General features: G+C 42.9%; 1 protein-coding gene across 1 annotated transcript in view; it reads left to right on the top strand.

Moving 5' to 3' along the window:
* Nucleotides 1-15,276, top strand: part of polr1a (RNA polymerase I subunit A) — a 38,430-nt gene extending 23,154 nt beyond the window's left edge. The window contains exons 26-34 of the mRNA XM_067456768.1: nucleotides 3,378-3,513; nucleotides 4,871-5,031; nucleotides 5,863-5,992; nucleotides 9,313-9,420; nucleotides 9,514-9,744; nucleotides 11,318-11,518; nucleotides 12,819-12,936; nucleotides 13,147-13,311; nucleotides 15,078-15,276. Coding sequence (XP_067312869.1) covers nucleotides 3,378-3,513; nucleotides 4,871-5,031; nucleotides 5,863-5,992; nucleotides 9,313-9,420; nucleotides 9,514-9,744; nucleotides 11,318-11,518; nucleotides 12,819-12,936; nucleotides 13,147-13,311; nucleotides 15,078-15,184 — 1,357 coding nt within the window. The 3' untranslated portion in view covers nucleotides 15,185-15,276. The remainder of the gene's footprint in view (nucleotides 1-3,377; nucleotides 3,514-4,870; nucleotides 5,032-5,862; nucleotides 5,993-9,312; nucleotides 9,421-9,513; nucleotides 9,745-11,317; nucleotides 11,519-12,818; nucleotides 12,937-13,146; nucleotides 13,312-15,077) is intronic.
* Nucleotides 15,277-16,663: the final 1,387 nt, after the last annotated feature.

The following is a 16,663-nucleotide window of genomic DNA, read 5'->3' as shown; positions in this document are numbered from 1 at the left end:
ACACCTGGCAGAGGAGAGATGAACGTCACGCTGGGCATCCCCAGGTCAGATCACACACACACACACACACACACACAAAACACCTGGCAGAGGAGAGATGAACGTCACGCTGGGCATCCCCAGGTCAGATCACACACACACACACACACACACACACAGAGCTCACACAACTCTGAGACTCGATGACAGTCAGTACGAGTGTTTAGCCCCCTTCACAACAGATGCGTAACGAAAAATGGGAAGCAAAAAAGCAAATATTTCGCATGCGATTAATTTCGTGTCAAAACCATTCACATCTAGCCTGCCGTGGTCATCCTCAGCTCTAGTCAGAATATGAGTCTGATGCTCATTGGGCTGTGATTATGGGGCTTGTTTCAACCCAACCAGGAAAGACCTCGATTGGACAGACCAACAACCAATCAGAGCAACTAAGTGACGCATAACGTTATAGATGTCAACCGAGCTCAACTGCACTGTGTTGCCAAGTCTGTGTTTTTTCCAGCGGGTTGTTTTCTATGTCCGCGGGTTGAAGCGACTATTATGTGATATATAGACCCATGAGTGCAAATTTTAGCAGCAATCTTGCCAAAATAACACACATTTTACCCCCAAACACCATTTTCTCCCCAGGAGAACCCTCTGAGAAGCTATTGTTTAGGGCTAGTAGTTGGCGGGTTTTGTTATAAAACTTGGCAACCCTGTCTGCAGGCGCGCTGGAATAAACGATCTTAGCCGGTGTTGTAAAAAAATAAAATAATATAATGATACACAGAGTACTGACCCAACATGATCATCATTACTGAGAGAAATAATGAAGGTGATGCAGATACGAACAAGCTCTCCGTTTAGGATTCAAACAAATATAACCCAAGCCCCTATGAAGACATGATGATTATGCTACTGTTGATCATCTGTCCATCATCGGCTAAAGCCCGCCCTAATGATCTCATTGGTCAGTTACTGTTGATCATCTGTCCATCATCGGCTAAAGCCCGCCCTGATGATCTCATTGGTCAGTTACTGTTGATCATCTGTCCATCATCGGCTAAAGCCCGCCCTGATGATCTCATTGGTCAGTTACTGTTGATCATCTGTCCATCATCGGCTAAAGCCCGCCCTGATGATCTCATTGGTCAGTTACTGTTGATCATCTGTCCATCATCGGCTAAAGCCCGCCCTGATGATCTCATTGGTCAGTTACTGTTGATCATCTGTCCATCATCGGCTAAAGCCTGCCCTGATGATCTCATTGGTCAGTTACTGTTGATCATCTGTCCATCATCGGCTAAAGCCCGCCCTGATGATCTCATTGGTCAGTTACTGTTGATCATCTGTCCGTCATCGGCTAAAGCCCGCCCTGATGATCTCATTGGTCAGTTACTGTTGATCATCTGTCCGTCATCGGCTAAAGCCTGCCCTGATGATCTCATTGGTCAGTTACTGTTGATCATCTGTCCGTCATCGGCTAAAGCCCGCCCTGATGATCTCATTGGTCAGTTACTGTTGATCATCTGTCCGTCATCGGCTAAAGCCCGCCCTGATGATCTCATTGGTCAGTTTCTGTTGATCATCTGTCCATCATCGGCTAAAGCCCGCCCTGATGATCTCATTGGTCAGTTTCTGTTGATCATCTGTCCGTCATCGTCTAAAGCCCGCCCTGATGATCTCATTGGTCAGTTTCTGTTGATCATCTGTCCGTCATCGGCTAAAGCCCGCCCTGCTGATCTCATTGGTCAGTTTCTGTTGATCATCTGTCCGTCATCGGCTAAAGCCCGCCCTGATGATCTCATTGGTCAGTTTCTGTTGATCATCTGTCCGTCATCGGCTAAAGCCCGCCCTGATGATCTCATTGGCCAGTTTCTGTTGATCATCTGTCCGTCATCGGCTAAAGCCCGCCCTGATGATCTCATTGGTCAGTTTCTGTTGATCATCTGTCCGTCATCGGCTAAAGCCCGCCCTGATGACCTCATTGGTCAGTTTCTGTCGATCATCTGTCCGTCATCGGCTAAAGCCCGCCCTGATGATCTCATTGGTCAGTTTCTGTCGATCATCTGTCCGTCATCGGCTAAAGCCCGCCCTGATGATCTCATTAGTCAGTTTCTGTCGATCATCTGTCCGTCATCGGTTAAAGCCCGCCCTGATGATCTCATTGGTCAGTTTCTGTCGATCATCTGTCCGTCATCGGCTAAAGCCCGCCCTGATGATCTCATTGGTCAGTTTCTGTCGATCATCTGTCCGTCATCGGCTAAAGCCCGCCCTGATGATCTCATTGGTCGGTTTCTGTTGATCATCTGTCCGTCATCGGCTAAAGCCTGCCCTGATGATCTCATTGGTCGGTTTCTGTTGATCATCTGTCCGTCATCGGCTAAAGCCCGCCCTGATCTCATTGGTCAGTTTCTGTCGATCATCTGTCCGTCATCGGCTAAAGCCCGCCCTGATGATCTCATTGGTCAGTTTCTGTTGATCATCTGTCCGTCATCGGCTAAAGCCCGCCCTGATGATCTCATTGGTCAGTTTCTGTTGATCATCTGTCCGTCATCGGCTAAAGCCCGCCCTGATCTCATTGGTCGGTTTCTGTTGATCATCTGTCCGTCATAGGCTAAAGCCCGCCCTGATGATCTCATTGGTCGGTTTCTGTTGATCATCTGTCCGTCATCGGCTAAAGCCCGCCCTGATGATCTCATTGGTCAGTTTCTGTTGATCATCTGTCCGTCATAAGCTAAAGCCCGCCCTGATGATCTCATTGGTCAGTTTCTGTTAATCATCGTCTAAAGCCCGCCCTGATGATCTCATTGGTCGGTTTCTGTTGATCATCTGTCCGTCATCGGCTAAAGCCCGCCCTGATGATCTCATTGGTCGGTTTCTGTTGATCATCTGTCCATCATCGTCTAAAGCCCGCCCTGATGATCTCATTGGTCAGTTTCTGTTCAGGCATAATTACTCCTCTATGGATCGAGGCCAGACCGAACCGCCCGACCTAAAAATGTTGTGGGCGGGGCTAAATTCAGCTGGCATCCAGGCTAATTCACATCAGCCGCGACACGAATTTGCGACATTTCAGAGCTCGTACATTACAAAACATTCACGGCGACAGCTGAGCAAACACGGGCCCTTCATCATTCAGTAAAGATGAGCTTTACGTTTTATTTAAAAGACAGAGAAGAAGATTTTGGGTGCTCCAGTCTTAAAGAACATTTTTTAGTTTTTTCACCGCAGCACATTCGCGTTCGGTGTGGAAGCGCTCATTACACACAGCTGATCAAAAAATAAAGCCATTGTGCGAATTATTCACACATCAAAATGGTGTCCAGTGTGAAAGGGCCTTTATTGTGTTTCTAACCCAATCTCTCAGCATTAACTCCTCATCTTCTCCACAGATTAAGAGAAATCCTGATGATCGCGAGCTCCAGAATCAAAACGCCCATGATGAGCATCCCTGTTCTGACCGGCAAGAAGGCCCTGAAGCGAGCCAAGACCCTGAGGAAGAAGATAACACGCGTGTGTTTATCAGAGGTACGCCTCAGGCTCATGCATGCTCAAAACTGTGCCTACACTTGGGCTCATAAATGTGTCTCTGCAAAACGGATATAAATCTGATCTTCAACTCCCGCACTATATGCAGATTTAATGGAGTTCCTGTCACTGGATAAAGCAGATATGAGCTGCGTTTTATTGATCATCTGATATGAGCTGCGTTTTATTGATCATCTGATATGAGCTGCGTTTTATTGATCATCTGATATGAGCTGCGTTTTATTGATCATCTGATATGAGCTGCGTTTTATTGATCAACAGAAACTCTAAATTTCTTCTGGCAGGCTCCTCCCCCTATTGGGCGGTGTCATGTTTCATATTACGAAATGTATTTTAACTGCTTTATAATCAAAATAGTTTCTAATCTTGACAAAACGCATATTGTCGGAAAGGTCAGAGTCTCACGGTTCCATATTTGGTGACTGTTTTGTGATGGAAGTGGACAGATATTTGGACAGTAATTTACAGGAAATTGCACAAAAAAAAAATGGAATGCGTGAGACACCCGGTGGCTAGTTTCGGGACAGCGCCGAAACAAAATCTCATGGGAACTTCAATTTTTGTGATATCAACTTCAAATTTGGAGCTTGGTTAATCATATGACTTTACATTTTTTACAGTAATTTTAGAGTAAAACATTTTTTGTAAAATATATTTTGTAGTACAATATTTTCCATTTACGGTACATTTAAACTTCCATAACTTTTTCATACTTTCATATTTTTAAATGCTTTTACTTCAGCAATAATCCCAGTTTTTTCTTTAAAACAAGCCCAGACCTAACTCTATATTCCAATGCATTCTTGAATTACAGCCCTTTAAGTTTGGATAGTGCATTTTCATGTCTATTCTCAAAAAAGGGGTGTGAGAGTTAAGGGGTTTTAGAGGAACTGTATGTAAGAAATGTATTTAAATGAATCATAAAATGGCCCTGATGTGCCTCTAGACATTAATAAATCATGTTCATTTCTAACACTTCTATCACTGCCAGCAGTAGTCCGGCAGGTTATTGTCATTATAAAGTTGTTGTTGCCCTCAGCTGATGTTGATGATGTCATGTTGTGTTTTGGCCTGAAGCTCCGCCCTCTACTGATCGACCAATCAGGAGTCAGTAGTGTTTGGGGTTGCCAGATCTGCTCTAGTTACCACAGCTGCAGATCTACAAACGTTCTGCTGCTCCTGCAGCCAATCTGGCAACCTCGAGTCAGGGGGAGGGGGAGGAGCATACACCGCTCTACAGTCATTTAAAGGGATTGCAGGACCAGTTTAGGCCACAATCTCACACACACTTCCTTTAATGAAACCTGAGAGCTTGCTGTGCTCTTGATCTTCACAGGTGCTTCACAAGGTGGATGTGACAGAGACGTTCCGCATGGAGAGGAAACAAGGCCAGAAATCACGAGTCTTCAAACTGGTGTTCCACTTCCTGCCTCCGGAGCTGTACCAGCAAGATAAGCTGCTGACCCCCAGTCAGATCCTCCAATTCATGGAGCAGAGGTCAGGCTTGTTTGTGGTGTTGTAGTCAAGACCAATCTAAACCAAGATCAAGACAAGACTCTCCTTTAAAGTCGTCCAAATGAAGTCCTTAGCAATGCATATTACTACTAATTAGTGTTGTAGTCAAGACCTCCTAAACCGAGACCAAGACCAGACCAGCACTCCTTAAATTCATCTAAAAGATCCATATCGACTGTCTTATAATGAATAAATATATTTGTAATAGTAAGACACTATAGCGCTGTCACCAATCAAATCACTGACAGTAGAACTCATGGCACAGAAGTTTCATCTGAATTGGTACAGTTACACCTTCATACATAATGTTCAGATTAATTTAACATTAAAACATTATTTAACATTCACAGAATCATTTATTGAACCGATTTGTTCAAAGCAGAAGCGTTGCCGAATTAGCAAAGACACAGTTTAAAATGTGTCATTTAATATTAACTTCTGGTTTATTAAACGCTTGTATAAATATATATAATTTGCAATCACGCTTATATTCATGAAATCAGCTCTTGGGATGTTGCTTAATTATATTGTTCTATAAAATGTAAAAACAAATCCCAATGTTTTAGCCATTTATATAAATTTTAGCCATTTTTGAGAATACTTTATTGAATTTTTGAAACTGGCATCACAGTAACACAAAATAACATTGTTATTGAATGCATCTTAAGCAGTTAGTTTTACATCAAATCACATTAATGTTTACCGTAGTGATTATCCTGCAGTTGTGGTCTTGACTGGTCTTGACCAAGATCTTCAAAAATGGTCTTAAGACGGGTCTTGAGTTCTACAACGCTATTTGTTTGCACTCTGCAGTTTCTTCCGCATGTTTCTGGAGGCCATTAAGAAGCTGAGCACTAAACTGGCTGCGATCGGTGTGGTGGATGCGCGCAGAGCCACTGCGAGCGATGTGGATGGAGGAGCCGGTGGGGTCGAGGCCAGAGAGGTACAGGTCACAGGTCACAGCTGACCACCACATCCATAGGGCTGGAATCAAACAAAGAAAATCTTGGTCGACTGAAGTCCTGAAATTTTCGACTAAAAATTACGTTTGGAAAACGCTCTCACGATTAAATAAATAATATACAGTAAAGTAGCCTACTTCAGTCTGTCTCTCGTCTCCAGTGGGTTGGGCTAAACCAAAAGAAGTGAAAACAGGGGTGTGTTCTGGAGACAGACTGATACCTGTGGAACAGGCGATCTGAAGACACCCCCATTATCAATTAGTGCTTTACACCTGACCAAACAAACGCGGCTAAACTGATGAAACAAACGCCAATAAACTGATGAAACGAACGCCGCTAAACTGATGAAACGAACGCCGCTACACTGATGAAACGAACGCCGCTACACTGATGAAACGAACGCGGCTAAACTGATGAAACGAACGCCGCTACACTGATGAAACGAACGCCGCTAAACTGATGAAACAAACGCGGTTAAACTGATGAAACGAACGCCGCTAAACTGATGAAACGAACGCGGCTAAACTGATGAAACGAACGCGGCTAAACTGATGAAACGAACGCCGCTAAACTGATGAAACGAACGCCGCTACACTGATGAAACGAACGCAGCTAAACTGATGAAACGAACGCAGCTAAACTGATGAAACGAACGCGGCTAAACTGATGAAACGAACGCCGCTACACTGATGAAACGAACGCCGCTAAACTGATGAAACGAACGCCGCTAAACTGATGAAACGAACGCCGCTACACTGATGAAACGAACGCCGCTACACTGATGAAACGAACGCCGCTAAACTGATGAAACGAACGCCGCTAAACTGATGAAACGAACGCCGCTAAACTGATGAAACGAACGCCGCTAAACTGATGAAACGAACGCCTCTAAACTGATGAAACGAACGCCTCTAAACTGATGAAACGAACGCCGCTAAACTGATGAAACGAACGCGGCTAAACTGATGAAACGAACGCGGCTAAACTGATGAAACGAACGCGCTAAACTGATGAAACGAACGCCACTAAACTGATGAAACGAACGCCGCTAAACTGATGAAACGAACGCCGCTAAACTGATGAAACGAACGCGGCTAAACTGATGAAACGAACGCCGCTAAACTGATGAAACGAACGCGGCTAAACTGATGAAACGAACGCGGCTACACTGATGAAACGAACGCCGCTAAACTGATGAAACGAACGCGGCTAAACTGATGAAACGAACGCCGCTAAACTGATGAAACGAACGCCTCTAAACTGATGAAACGAACGCCTCTAAACTGACGAAACGAACGCCGCTAAACTGATGAAACGAACGCGGCTAAACTGATGAAACGAACGCGGCTAAACTGATGAAACGAACGCCGCTAAACTGATGAAACGAACGCCACTAAACTGATGAAACGAACGCCGCTAAACTGATGAAACGAACGCCGCTAAACTGATGACTAACGCCGCTAAACTGATGAAACAAACGCCGCTAAACTGATGAAACGAACGCGCTAAACTGATGAAACGAACGCGGCTAAACTGATGAAACGAACGCCGCTACACTGATGAAACGAACGCCGCTAAACTGATGAAACGAACGCGGCTAAACTGATGAAACGAACGCCGCTACACTGATGAAACGAACGCCTCTAAACTGATGAAACGAACGCGGCTAAACTGATGAAACGAACGCCGCTAAACTGATGAAACGAACGCCTCTAAACTGATGAAACGAACGCCTCTAAACTGACGAAACGAACGCCGCTAAACTGATGAAACGAACGCGGCTAAACTGATGAAACGAACGCGGCTAAACTGATGAAACGAACGCCGCTAAACTGATGAAACGAACGCCACTAAACTGATGAAACGAACGCCGCTAAACTGATGAAACGAACGCCGCTAAACTGATGACTAACGCCGCTAAACTGATGAAACAAACGCCGCTAAACTGATGAAACGAACGCGCTAAACTGATGAAACGAACGCGGCTAAACTGATGAAACGAACGCCGCTACACTGATGAAACGAACGCCGCTAAACTGATGAAACGAACGCGGCTAAACTGATGAAACGAACGCCGCTACACTGATGAAACGAACGCCTCTAAACTGATGAAACGAACGCGGCTAAACTGATGAAACGAACGCGGCTAAACTGATGAAACGAACGCGGCTAAACTGATGAAACGAACGCGGCTAAACTGATGAAACGAACGCGGCTAAACTGATGAAACGAACGCGGCTAAACTGATGAAACGAACGCCGCTAAACTGATGAAACGAACGCCGCTAAACTGATGAAACGAACGCCTCTAAACTGATGAAACGAACGCCGCTAAACTGATGAAACGAACGCGGCTAAACTGATGAAACGAACGCGGCTAAACTGATGAAACGAACGCGGCTAAACTGATGAAACGAACGCCGCTAAACTGATGAAACGAACGCCGCTAAACTGATGAAACGAACGCGGCTAAACTGATGAAACGAACGCGGCTACACTGATGAAACGAACGCCGCTAAACTGATGAAACGAACGCCGCTAAACTGATGAAACGAACGCCGCTAAACTGATGAAACGAACGCCGCTAAACTGATGAAACGAACGCCGCTAAACTGATGAAACGAACGCGGCTAAACTGATGAAACGAACGCGGCTACACTGATGAAACGAACGCCGCTAAACTGATGAAACGAACGCGGCTAAACTGATGAAACGAACGCCGCTAAACTGATGAAACGAACGCCTCTAAACTGATGAAACGAACGCCGCTAAACTGATGAAACGAACGCCGCTAAACTGATGAAACGAACGCGGCTACACTGATGAAACGAACGCGGCTAAACTGATGAAACGAACGCGGCTACACTGATGAAACGAACGCCGCTAAACTGATGAAACGAACGCGGCTAAACTGATGAAACGAACGCCGCTAAACTGATGAAACGAACGCCTCTAAACTGATGAAACGAACGCCGCTAAACTGATGAAACGAACGCGGCTAAACTGATGAAACGAACGCGGCTACACTGATGAAACGAACGCCGCTAAACTGATGAAACGAACGCGGCTAAACTGATGAAACGAACGCCGCTAAACTGATGAAACGAACGCCTCTAAACTGATTAGTGACAGAACTGACGAAATGAACGCAACAAAAAATTGACCAATCACAATTTTGGTCGAGCCAGAACGTATCGACTAACAATCGACCAATCGACTGTGAGATTACAGCCCTACACGCATGTGCCGCTGACGCTCATCACGGGGTCATCACGGGGTCACGACGTGCCTCTTCTCCACAGGGCGAGGGCGCGGAGGATGCAGAAGAGACCGTGATTGTGGATGACGTGGCGAATGAAGGTGATGCTGATGCTACAGAGTCCAGGAGAAAAGAAAAACAAGAGGAGGAGGTGTGTGAGAACTCGCCCTATTCCCCAAACCGACGATTCCTCTTTAGTGTGTACATGAGCGAGCTCTGTGTGTGTGTGTGTGTGACCCCTCAGGTGGACTATGAGAGCGAGGAGGGCGAGGAGGGCGGGGATCCGGAACAGGAGGGCGTGGCCGAGGATGGACAGGAAGAGGCGGAGTCCCAGAAGATCTCCGAGGAAGGGTCTGAGGGAAGTCTTGAGCCTCAGGCATCATCACCGGAGACCATGAGGGTCAACACCGTACTTCAGTTGAGCTCCGCAGTGGAGAACTACACATACGACACCAAAGATGGGCTGTGGTGCGAGGTGTGTGTACATCCTTTACACATCTCACGCTCTTTAGAAGGGATGGACTGCATTTGGACTGCATTTATATAGCGCTTTTATCCAAAGCGCTTTACATTTTTGCCTCACATTCACCCATTCATACACCGACGGCGGTGTCAGCCATGTAAGGCGCCATCCAGCTCGTCGGGAGCAGCTGGGGTTAGGTGTCTTGCTCAAGGACACCTCGACACTTGGTCAAGTGGAACCGGGGATTGAACCACCAACCTTCTGGTTTGTAGACAATCTACATGAACCACTGAGCCACTGCCGCCGCCCGGGATGCACCGAAATCTAAATTCTTGGCCGAAAGCCGAAAACCGAAAAAGAGGAAACCAAGGCCGAAAACCGAAACACTGAAAGAAATTAAGCCAACTATTAATACCATTGCATTTATGGCTATGACTGTGTAACTTAACTAATTAATAACTAAATTAATATAAAAGTTTTAAATAATAAATCAATTAAAAATTATGCAAATATTTATTTAGCATATTGTATAAAATAAAATTCTAACTAAATGTTAAATTTGACCCCTTAAATAATAATGCACAGGCCTACTGATCTGCAGAAAGGTACAGGAATTGAATAAAGTAATCAAATGAAATGTATTTAAATGACAGATTAATCCTTACTAAAGGCATTCAGTCAAGAGCAGTGAGTGATTCCTTATCTTTAGTTTGACATTAAACAGACAGCAGTAAAGGCTACTGCCCCTTTAAGAGCTAAAGCAGGGATATGCTCGTCTTTCTCGACTGTAGAAAGTCCTCTTAAGGCATATTCAGACTATGTCTGCTTGGATACTCATCAAGATGGACATGTTGACATACTTCTGGAGTGAGTTCGTCCATTTAAATGCAAGATTTGAAACTTTATGTTTGCGCGCTGAGAGACGAGTGTGTGCTTTGGGATGAGTGCACAGAGACAGATCTTCTCATCTTCTAGCTCTACATTCGGGTGATGATGGCGAAAATAACTGCTCATATTCGGACATACAACTCGGCCGTCATTATGATAAGCCCCGCCCACCGACTCTATACACGATGTGATTGGCCCGAGCAGAGTCTGGTTTTTACAGCTCAGAAGTGTATTGAGAGTTGCTAGCCGACACTCGCGGGCAGATTAGATTTACCTCCGCTAGGGTGCGTCTAGATTTCTAGGCTACTTTTGGGCCATTTTCAGGCGAAAAATTTTAGTGGCCGAATATTTGGTGCATCCCTAATAATAATGATAATAAATTATATTATGGGCTGTTATTTAAACATAAATATGAAACTAAATAGGCTACGGTTTCTTTAACCCTCTGGCTGAGAAACGCACCAGTGAGTTCTGATGTTTTTTCCCTCACGAGTCATGACGGGATGTAACTCACAGTACTCCGTAACTTTTACAGATAGGCCTAAATGTGAAAGCGAGAAGGTTTTTTGTTTGCGTCATCACAACATTTCAGCCATATTGTTTCAGTGATGAAAGTCTTTCGGCCGAAGCCGAATATTCGGTGCACCCCTATTTTATTGTAGCGTTGAGTTGAGAATGCCCTGTGCTTGTTTCTCAGCTGACCCTGGTCCTGCCCGTCACTAAAGTGCACTTTGACCTGACGTCAGTGGTGGTGAAGCAGGCTCAGAGCGCCGTCATCATGGAGACCAAGGGGATCACGCGCTGCTTGCTAAACGAGGTCACCACGAAAGAGGGTAAAAAAGAGCTGGTGCTCAACACCGAGGGCATCAACATGCACGAGATGTTCAACCATGCTGACGTGAGTCCTGGCCGTCCACATGCTGACGTGCTGCTCTAATTACGGGTGTGCGATATATATCGTAACTGTTGTTTTAACAATGTGCGATCTGACATTAGCGAGTAAATCCCTTACACACACACACACCAAGAGAGTACATACACTACGCAATGTAGTCTTGAAGATTAGACTAGTGATCTTTCACCAACGAGAATAGTTTAAAACATTCACAGCACTGTCATCGCATCTCTGAGCAACACGCGGTGTTTTCTTACTGAATGAATCAGTGTTTTAAACGAATCAGTTGAATCAATGATTCAGTGACTTAAGATAGATTAAGATAGTCAAATGATTTGTTTGAATGAATCAGCTTTTTGAACGAATCACTTGAATCAATGATTCAGTGGTGTAGTCTTGAAGATTAGTGCGGCTGCACGCTTTCACTGCATGTGAGTCTATAGTTATATCATTTAATATTTTTAATAAATATCACAGGAATAATCCAGATATTAGCATGATAACAAATGTGATATTGATTTCATACAAGTTTACTAAACAAGAATTTAATGTTAAGTGACTTAGATTTTAGACACTATATTGCCTGTTTTTTACTCCATTTCGCCAACCAGAAGAGTTCAAAACATTCACAGCACTGTCATCGCATTTCTGAGCAACACGCGGTGTTTTCTTACTGAATGAATCAGCTTTTTAAACGAATCAGTTGAATCAATGATTTGGTGACTAAGATAGATTAAGATAGTCACATGACTCGTTCCTGATTGAATCAGTCATTTGAATGAATCGGTTGAAACGCAATGACTCACTCATTAAGAGTGACTTGCTGCCGCCTACTGGCGGTCTATCTTTTCATGTTTTAAATAATTTCAAATATCACTATTTAACGTTATGTGTTTAATACATCAAAACATAATTTATTCATAACTGCAGGTTATTTGTCACCTCTCAGCACAAACAGTCTGTGTAAATGCAGCTTCTGTTTCCTCTCCGTTATGAAGATGAATTTTGTTGATACTTATGTAATTTGATTGGTAACAGCCCTATTGTATAGAAATTAGGTAAAAATTCTCATAAAAGGTAAAAATGCATTTAAACTTTTTGGAAAAGATGATTTGTGTCAGTGCTGTGAACTGACCAGCACACAGAACTTTAGGAGTCAGCTGACCACAGCACAATAACACACTCAGCTAAATATCGTCTAATTATCGTTATCGAGAAAATATCGAGATTTTTAGTCAGTCGCACACCCCTAGCTCTAATGCACTTTAGTTCCAGCACTGGCATGTAATCCGTTGTGTTGCAGACGCTGGACTTGAACCGGCTGTACTCCAACGAGATCCACGCGATGGCTGACACTTACGGGATCGAGGTTGCACTGCGGGTCATCGAGAAGGAGATCAAAGATGTGTTCGCCGTCTACGGTAATGAGGCCTCGATGGACCCGTCGTGTGTGTGTGTGTGTGTGTGTGTGTGTGTGTGTGTGTGTGTGTGTGTGTGTGTGTGTGTGTGTGTGTGTGTGTGTGTGTGTGTGTGTGTGTGTGTGTGTGTGTGTGTGTGTGTGTGTGTGTGTGTGTGTGTGTGTGTGTGTGTGTGTGTGTGTGTGGAGATCTGACCGCTGTGTCTCCTCACAGGGATCGAGGTGGATCCGCGCCATCTCTCTCTCGTGGCTGAGTATATGTGCTTTGAGGGCAGGTATAAGCCTCTAAACCGCTACGCCATTCGGTCCAGCAGCTCACCGCTACAGAAGATGACCTTCGAGACCAGCTACAAGTTCCTGAAGGAGGCCACCATGCTAGGTACAGCCGCTCTACTCTCTTCCTGTGTTGATTTTGTTTCAGCCCATTGAACCGTATGGTGGAAAGTTATTTGGCTCACTGACAGTCTGAACGTAAGCCACACCAAGTCTCTTTGGAGTCTCTAACTCAATCGCTCTACCGCCACCAACTGTCCAAAGTTCCACTTACATTTATGCTAATAACTTTTGAACCATAAAGGACTACAGGTGCTGGTCATATAATTAGAAAGTGAAACTTGTATATTATATTCATTCATTACACACAGACGGATATATTTCAAATTTTTATTTCTTTAAATTTTGATGATTATAACTGACAACTAAGGAAAATCCCAAATTAGAAACCCGTGTCCTGCATACGTCTGCGCAGCGGTTCTTAAAGCGCTGACTCCAGCTGCAGTCCACTCTTGGTGAATCTCCTCCACATTTCTGAATGGGTTTTGTTTCACACTCCTCTCCAGGGTGCGGTTATCTCTATTGCGTTTACACTTTTTTCTAGCACATCTTTTCCTTCCCTCCGCCTCTATTAATGTGTTGGACACAGAGCTCTGAGAACAGCCAGCCTCTTTTGCGATGACCTTTAGTGTCTCGCCCTCCGTGTGCAAGGTGTTAATGGTCGTCTTTTGGACACCTGTCAGGTCATCAGTCTTCCCCATGATAGTGTCGCCGACAGAACGAGACTGAGGCCATTTAAAGACCAGCAGGTGTTTGAGTTCATTCGCTGATTAGAGTGTGCGGCACCAGGAGTCGTCAATATTGAACCTTTTCACAATATTCTAATTTTCTGAGATACTGAATTTGGGATTTCCCTTAGTTGTCAGTTATAATCATCAAAACTAAAAGAAATAAGCATTTAAATATATCAGTCTGTGTGTAATGAAGGAATATAATATACAAGTTACAACTTTTTGATGATATTCTAATTATATGACAGCACCTGTAGAAACCAAATTCTTCCATCATGACAATTTTCCCGCCAAAAATCCAAACTCATCCTACACGGTTCGTCCGATTTTCACCAAGATCAAATCAGAACATCTTCAGACCGTGCTGGCAAAATAAATAATGAAAAGCTTCCCAATACCCGAACGTTTTTGACGAAGAGCGCGCCAAATTGGATGCATGGCTGTATCTCAGCAACACTTTAGTGTTTTCAGACCAAATTTGGTACGTGTTATCACAAGCATGACCTGAGGCTACATGCAGCATTTAGGGACAGCGCCACCTACTGGTCCAGAGATATGAAAATTTACATTTAACACTTTCCTTAAAAAACATAAAACTGGTCCCTTATTGACTATTGTGGTTGTCAACCATTTTGAATTTTGCCTTAAATCCTGTATCGTTACAAAACTCGTTATGCATCATCAGGATCATGCCGACAGCGCCGCCGTGTGTCCACAAGTTATAATGGCATTTCCAAAAGTGCTAATAAAAGCTTTTCGATACACCGAGTAACGCATCAATGAATGTGTCGGCATGATGCCAGCTGATTGTGAGGCTGGACACCGTCATTGTCACCTCACACTGACCACACTTTCATAATTTGATAACAGCGCCACCTATTGGTCAAAAGTGATAAGCTAGTTAAGTAGTCAAATTAAGCAGAGTTTGTGATTTTTCAGCAATTTTGACTGAAATAATCTTAAATAATCTTTTATTTATTGTTGCAGTTTCCTGAAGCTCATGTTTGCATGTCACATTGTTTCTTTTTGTGCTCGGCCTGATGATATTTAATATTGTTTGTTGTTGTTTGTGTTTTGTCAGGCTCTTATGACGAGCTCCGTTCGCCCTCGGCGTGTCTGGTTGTAGGAAAGGTTGTGAAAGGAGGAACTGGCATCTTCGATCTGAAACAGCCGTTAAACCGGGACTGAAGAATATCGCTGCTATAGAGTTAATAATGCACACCACAATGACAAACACTGTGTTTTTGTCTGTATCATCAATAAATATATTTTTCTGTTTTTGACTTCTTCATTTTGTTATTGTTTTGTTATTACCAGCATCATTTATTCTGCCATCACAACACAACCATACCACACGGGTGAAAGTATACACTGTGTTAAAACATATCAACTGAACATTGTCATGTGATTTTTGTATTGTGTTTTATGTAATGAGTCATACTTTTGTTATGATTGTTGGCAGTGGTCACCATTTACTATTTTAAGTGTAATTTTTGAGTAATTTTATATTTAAACCAGTTTAAACATCATGCTTATTAATCATCATAAAAGTATATGACACCCACAACAATAAAAAAAAACATTATTGTCACCATTTTGTTTTATTTTAAAGATAGCCAGTGAGATTTAAATGACATTTTGACCACTGAAGTAGAAAATGTCCCTGTTTCACAAATCTGGTTCATGGTTTATTTTTGGCCGATATTCCTTTGCTCTTTATATTAACGCTGTGAATTCTGTGCATTTTCCATGGGAATAAACTGGGATTTTCTAAAAGTTGCAGGTTAGCCTATACCAGAAAAAAAACTTAAATCTAGTTGGAAAAATTAACTTAATAGATTTATATTTTAATATACTTTATGATCTAATTTAATCAAAGCTGAATTTATCATCATTACTCCAGTCTTCAGTGTCACATGATACTCATTAATCGTTCCCATATGAGGATTTATCAATTATTTTGTTCCAAAATTGATAATTGAGTATCTGACCAGCATATTAAAATGATTTCTGAAGGATGTGACACTGAAATAACCCATGCATAACAAATAGTGCAATAAAGATATTTATTTTACATATTTACTAAATAAGAAGTAATTAATTGAAACATACCATATGCAACAACAAAAAAACAAGTCCACTTATGGCCTAACAAAATGTTTATATGATAGTTTCCCAATTCTTTCAATAATTTCCCGTAATTTGCTGTTAAGTTTCCAAATTATAACATAACAATTGGATTATACTGAATGAAATGAAATCCTAAACATGTACAAAGCTTTTAAAATAGTGAATAAAAGACTTGGAATACTTTCGTGATTCCTCAATATAACACCTGCCCGGTTCGTGAATGAACAAATCTTTGAAATAAAGAATCGGTTCGCGAGTCGGTCTGAATGCAGTTCACTCGTACTGAGTCGTATGGAAAGGTGGATAGATAAATCGAGTATTTTTTTATTTTTTTTTTGACATATTTACTAAATTAGAAGTTATGAATTGGAAGATATATGCAACAAAAAAACGTCAACCTATGTCACGTCATGGCATAAGGTGCGTCACGGACAACGTCACGACAAACGTCAACGCCAAACAAACGTGTGTATAATAATAATAATAATAATAATAATAATATAAATGCTTCTATATGATATCATACAGTTAATATAT

Source organism: Pseudorasbora parva, chromosome 11 (genome assembly GCF_024679245.1).
Source record: "Pseudorasbora parva isolate DD20220531a chromosome 11, ASM2467924v1, whole genome shotgun sequence".
Lineage (NCBI taxonomy): Eukaryota > Metazoa > Chordata > Actinopteri > Cypriniformes > Gobionidae > Pseudorasbora > Pseudorasbora parva.
Note: the sequence above shows the minus strand (reverse complement) of the source record. Positions and strands in the feature narration are given on the sequence as shown.